Consider the following 6829-nt stretch of genomic DNA (forward strand, 5'->3'; position numbering starts at 1 on the left):
AATACTTGTGAAGTTCATATAATCATATGGATTTGTCATCTTTATTAATATTAATTAGGTAGTCATTTTTTGTCTGATTTTTGTACACCATTATCCTGCACCTACAATGAAAATGTTTGGAATGAAATATTAGTTATTTGACATTTTCACGACTCGTACAGTTAAACAACTCATCGACGACTGGCGTGTGCAAGAAAACTATATTGTACCAGTGTACAAAATTGTAGATGCGGATTGGTAAGAAACATTGCACAGGTATCATTTCGACGAGGGACTATACACGGCGGAGGATGGTAGTGGTAGCTATAAAATTGTTTCCGTGGTACTTAGTAAAACGCATAAAATCTAAATAAGGAAAAACTAGAAAAGTAAGTAGTCACACGAAAATAAAAATAAATCAAAACACTATCATTTAGTAAACGGGAAAATAAATAAGAAACAAGAAACATTTCGAATATTTTTCTAAACAATTTTTTTATGAAATAATATGCCCTATAAACTCTAAAAAAAACGATTATATGCCAAATATGCCTTTACACCCAAAACATGCAAAAACATGCAATATTAAACTTCATATTATTATTTCTATTGTTATGAAACGGATTTGTATCTCAGTTAGCATATTTTTCTGTGTAGCAAAAAAAAACATGCAAATGCATGAACTCACGAGCCCTAGTTATAACACAAACAAAGATTGCAGCAAAGCTGCATTGGGTTGTTTTATAGAAAATAGATGGAGGGGCTTCAGCCTCGTATAATATTTGTAAAATTCGATAAGCCAACTTTTTACTTTTATCGAAGAGCATTAAAGTCAATGGTTTTTTTTAGAGATAGGATGCTCTTAGTATTTTGTTTATTTTATAGTGATATCAATATAAGTAATCTCTCTCTCTGCAGTATTCAATCTAATGATTGGTTTGCAGCAATTTCCATGCTTCTCTATCACTAGCTTTTCTCTTCAATTCATGGTATGAGTTACACCCTTGATCTTCCATTATCTGGCTTATGTATTGCAATCTTGGTCTTCCCCTATGGTTTTTTCCGTCGAATACACCTTCTAAGATTAGTAATAGCAGCCCATAATGTCTTAAAATATGACCTATTAATTCGTTTCGTCTTTTCTGTATACAATAAGTATATAAGTAATATAAATGAGTATATCTATCCTCAATGCTAGTAAGACGTTCAGTTTTTGAGTTTTTAAGAAATAAAATATATTCAACCAACAATGAAAAAAAAAAATTATTCCACTTGCACTGTAGTGTGTAGATTACATACTGTACACAGCACAATATTACTTATAGAAAATAGTTTAAGAAATACTGGTCACACATCAACAAAGAAAATGAGTATAATCCATAATTCATTATTTTTATTTTAATACAAATTATAAAGGTACCTTTATGTATAAAACAGTTAAGAGTTGAATACAAATTAAAAAATAATCAATTTTAAATACAATAAAACATTAAACCATAGTAACATTTTATGTATTTCCATGTGAGTTCTTAATGAAACTAGTTATTAAACAAATGTTAAAAAATGTTAAATGTCCCCTTGATTGTATCTTGTATATCATGTAAAACTCCACAATGGAAAAATGTCACTTGTAGTGGGTTCACTGTTTCTATGTATACGTAGTTTAATCTTCTTATACACATGTAAAATAGTTTGGTTGTGGAAATAAACCTGTCATTAAAAATAACAATAAAAAGGTTACATTTCACATAGCTTTAATTAATAATGTTAATGATACAACCTCATCACCTATTATTGATAAAATAGTCTCTCCTTGGCTATTTTATCCAGATGCAATAGATTGAAGATTATCATGATTTAACATATTAGTCTTGTGGTAGTGAAGGCTTATCATAAATAAAATTTAAATGGAAACTGATTGAACATGGTGGACATAGTATTGGTCTAATACTTTCATTAGTTCTAGAGATTACATAAGACAAATTAAATTATTATTGTATAATTTAAAAATATCAATCATAATTTTAATGTAATAACTAATAACCAACAATATTAATTTTTAAATATTCATATTTCGTTTCATACCCCAACTGTGAACATTTTTTACACATAGATCCTTTTTGGGTTTGATATTAGGAACTCTACAAAATAAGCAAAGTGATCTTGGACTTACATCTTAAGGTTTTTGCAAAAAAAAAATGTACTTATACTTAGATGAAAATAGGTTATTTTATATCAATAAAATAATTAACATTAACTATGAGGATGCTCTGTAATTACTAATTTTTGTTCCCTTTTTAATTTATAATAAAATGTATCTATTCTATAAAAGTAAAGTTTAAATCAAATCTTAAATATCTTAAAAAAATTGTGTTTCCTGCAGTTATAACAACATACTTCCTCTTTCTAGGGATTACTCCCTTATAAGGGAAACAGTAAAATGTGAGTATGTAATTATATATAGTGCAAAATAAATCTTTATCTAAAAATGAAAGATTATTCTCATCGTACAGTCGTACAGACTTGTTTTTCAAGTAATTAGTTGAGGAGTGAGAATAACAAAACAAGAATAATTGAGGGGAATTTTGATTTGGAACCTTTAAATTTAAAAGTGCAAGTAGGGAAGGAAAGTCAACAGATCTGGAAAGGAGTTCTAGAAGAAAATATATATTATGATGACAAAGGCAGTCAATTAGGGTGGAGAACTACTCATGAGGTATGCAGTTAATATTATTAGTATATTTTATGAAACTTAGAAATCTGGGTTTGGCACGCTCGAGTTGATTGCAAGTGTCAGCAGTCTGCGGATCCCAAACAACAGAGCCATATTCAACAATAGGTCTGACAAGCAAACAAAAAATTAGTTTAAATGAGTTGGAACGTTTGAATTCCTCAACTTTTCTTTTAATAAAACTTTAAATGCCAAGTAATATTGTCAATGCGAGCTCGAGGAAAGAAAAAGAGATGAAATTAAAATAAAGTTGCAAGATCACAAACATTTGTGTCATTATGAAGCACTTTAACATAGGGCTGTATTTGGGTATTTGGTACCCTGGGACAACAAAAATTAAGCTTCATTAAATTGAATACAATTTTTATATAATTTAAAAACTTGATATTTGAAGCATCCTCTCATAATTAGCAGCCCGAGGCAATAACACTATGTTTCTTCCCTAAATATGGCTCCGTGTTGACACCATTAATAGAGTAAAAAAATGATGTAGGAAAGCAACCACAGGTGAATATATTAATTGAAGTAATTTTGAAGAATCAGTGACTGAGTTAACTTTCAGAAATAATATCAGTAGAGCATAACAACTGACAATGCTTAAGTGATAAACAAGCACTATTAACAGACAGCAAAAATAGTAAGGAGGACAGATGTCAGGGGGGATGCCAGGTGCAGAGTAAAATACTTCAGATTAGGAATTAAATAATTTTACACATGGTAAGCGATTAACTAAAAATGAATTGAACCAAGTAAGAAGAGGATTACCAAAACCAGGCGTTCTCAATATTATAATTAAGACCTTATGGTTAACTGAGTCAAATACCTTAGCAAAGTACATATAGATGAATATATGACATCTACTTGATTCCTTCTCTAAATGCATGAAGTATGTAGTTACAAAAATCAAAGTTACATATTGTAGTTGAATGGCCAGGACAAAAACCATGCTGTTGTTTGCTAAAGTGAGATTAATTAAAGGTTCAATAGCATCTAAGAAGAGAGATTAAAATTTTTTTTTGTGAAACTAAGAATAGAGATAGGTTTATAGTGAGTCACTAGAGATGGGCATCTATCTTAAAATAAGTATGATGGATCAACATTTCTATAAATCAGAGAAAATATTTTCATCAAGAGATTTTTGAAAAATAAACCATAAAGAATAGATAATATGTCTTATCCTGAAAAGAATTATGTATTCCATCAGGACCTAGAGATGATATGTTTTCAAGAGCAGCTAGCTTTAGGAGAACCTTATGAGGGGAAAAGTAATAATTGTTAGGTAAATCAAAGAAAGGTTTCTTTCACAACTACAAGTCTATATCAACTAAGTAGGAAAAATAAAAAGACAAGAAATGTTTCAAAATCATAATAACATTTTCCTGTTTACGTGAGCTAGTGACAGAGTCAATGGAAACAGCTTACAAACATAAAACTAATACAACTTTTAATATGCAACTAATGAATTAGATAGTATCTTATTTTTACCATGTTAACAGGCTTAGATTTTGATGAACTAGGTTTCTCACCACTCCCAATTTGAATCTTGTTTGCATTAAAATGTTCCAATTTATTTGATGGTTTAACACTGTACCGCCCAGTTTTCTTTTTTTTCCACAAATAATAATAACAGATTATTGATTTTAATGACTTGTCAGGAAGCTAAAAAAACAATTTAGTAACATGTGAGTTTTAAATAGTTAAATTTATTTGTACATCAATTACCATTTTTGCAATTTGTACAAAATTCTTCCCGATCTTATTAAAGGCAGATTCAAAATTAGCCTTATCATGAATGGACCAGTTTGAATAGGGTGAATACATTGGTAGATCATGAATAGACTTTTCCAAGTTATGTTTATTCCAGCACAGCAAGCCTAAACACTGTTCAGTGCCATAACCATATTTATTTTTTGAAAACAATATGTAATCATTTACTGTAAAAAATAAATTATAAAAATAGTTTGTTAAAATAAAAATAAATGAGTTGTAGTACATTCAACTTCTGAAATATTTTTGGGTGGAAGCCAAACTAATAGTGATTTTGGGCGCTGCTTATGCTTGTTTTCTGTAAGTAATAAAATCATGACATTAAATAATTATAACAATAAAGTTGATACAGTTAATATAAAAATAACAATCTTCATGACAGGACATACCTGGCTGTGACAATAGCTCTGGGATGTCAGCCTGGTAATTAGACCCCACTCTGATTTGAACTGCCAATAAAAAATTAATTATAATACTTAGATATTTTTTACAAGTATGAAAAAAAATACTATAGATTAAATCTGTGAAGTAGAGGACTTGAAAATTTCACATCTCGATGACATTCTTAGAATAAAAAAACCACTTCAGTTGGCAAGCAACAGATTACACAATATATTAAAACATACTTGTGATCAATGTTTAACATTAAAAAAATAAAAATGTAGGTAGACATTTTATATTCTACAATTAATAATGATTTTTCATATAAATATATGGAAGAAGTTGTTTGTTGAATATAATGTAAACATATTATCAACTGTTAAATCCTTCTTAAGAGGATGTCGGAGCATTTTTTTTCTTAGACTTTTACCTAAAGGAGTTATAAGTATTTAAATAACTGTAAATTGTTTGTAAAACATAAGACACTCATAAATCCCTCTAAAATCAAAATAACATTTTAAAAAAACATGAAATTCCCTAGATAATACTAATAATGATAATCTTACATTTAATTTTTATAATTGGAATTTCACTATAATTTTAGAAATTAAAATGATTATTATCATTATTGTGAACTTAAAATGTGCTGTTGCTCATGGGTCAGCGAGAAAAAAAAATTCGCCGATACTTTTAATATAAAAATGTACCAAGAACATTTTTAATTTTAGCATTTAAAACTTGAAAATGAAATAAAAGATTTTTCATAAGTTAATATAACTGGAATTTAAGAAAATAGTTTAACAAAGAGCAACATGTTGCAAAACAATTAATAATGGGTGAGAACTACCCGCATACTGTAGGTGACAACAGACCTAAAAACTGACGGATGGTAAATTGTGGATGTCAATTAATCTATATTCTAATTACCTACCTCCTCAACTACAAACTACAAATTTGACTTTGACTTGATCTCTTGGCTAATGATATATTGTTACATTGACTTCATTAGATTACATACACAACTTGCGTAAAGTGTGGTACAGCGGATATTACACAAATAGGTACACAATTCTTACCATCATTATAAATTTCGTCTTCGTCTTCAGAAGTTTCTGACGGTGCTGGTCGCTTTCCCTTTTTCAATATTTGTAAACTGTTAGTAGCCATACTTCCTTTGAATAATACTAAAGTATATTATGCTGAGTGGACACTATAAGTTGGAGATTCAAGCTGTACAATAAACAAAACATGGGAAAAACCATACGCAAGTAATGAACGTCGAAAATCGTGATCGAGAATTCAGATATAATAGTGAGGTGAAATGCGAAAATGACCAAATCGCATGTGTAATGCGTCGACAGTAGTGACAGTCAAGTAACCTACCAACTTCCACGGTATTTCGTATTACGGTAAAGTAAACTTTACGTCTTTATCATGCCTATTCCAGTATACTATTATTATATTGTATGTTATTGTTTATTATCAACGTCATTAAAATACGGTTGGCGGACGGATTTGCTCAGTATTAACCACTTGAACCAACCTAGGTTTTGTTTTATGAAAGGACTATCAATTAATACAGTGTTTGCTTTGCTGCCATGGGCTGTAATAATTAGATACGCGAGATTTGGGAGTAATTAATTAAAAATTTTAAATTGAAATTTTGACGTAACGGATGAAAACGAGCAACTATTACCTAGTGTACCTATATATTAACTATTAAGTATTAAGAGGACGCTACACCCGCATGTGTTGTCTCCGTCTTACCAGAGCGTGACACATTAAATTTTACGTAGGTACAGCAGATCACGTTTAGCTCAGTTAGCTTAAAAATTAGAGTGAATTGACCAATTATTAAAATTAAAGGTAAGATTATTAGTTATTACGGAGGGTTTCTCATAGGCTTATTGTTATTATATTTTAATTTTAAAGAGAGTTATGACTCTTATGAGTATTTAAAAATTGTTAATT

The 6829-nt window shown here is 29.4% G+C and overlaps 1 protein-coding gene across 2 annotated transcripts; it reads right to left on the bottom strand.

The window, feature by feature from the left end:
* Positions 1–1406: 1406 nt before the first annotated feature.
* LOC111037903 (REST corepressor 2-like) lies at positions 1407–6509 on the bottom strand. Of its 2 annotated transcripts, none has more exons than XM_022320748.1 (7): positions 5935–6509; positions 4867–4926; positions 4704–4775; positions 4433–4644; positions 4196–4369; positions 1768–1941; positions 1407–1689 (listed from the first exon to the last, which is right to left on the bottom strand). In XM_022320748.1, exons 1-6 carry the CDS (start codon positions 6023–6025, stop codon positions 1936–1938), a joined length of 615 nt encoding a protein of 204 aa, XP_022176440.1. In that variant the 5' UTR covers positions 6026–6509; the 3' UTR covers positions 1407–1689; positions 1768–1935. The 2 variants fall into 2 exon arrangements, with proteins under 2 accessions (XP_022176440.1, XP_022176439.1); XM_022320747.1 differs by having other exon boundaries at positions 1760–1941.
* Between the last annotated feature and the right edge of the window lie 320 nt (positions 6510–6829).

Source organism: Myzus persicae, unplaced genomic scaffold (genome assembly GCF_001856785.1).
Source record: "Myzus persicae strain clone G006 unplaced genomic scaffold, MPER_G0061.0, whole genome shotgun sequence".
NCBI classification, from domain to species: domain Eukaryota; kingdom Metazoa; phylum Arthropoda; class Insecta; order Hemiptera; family Aphididae; genus Myzus; species Myzus persicae.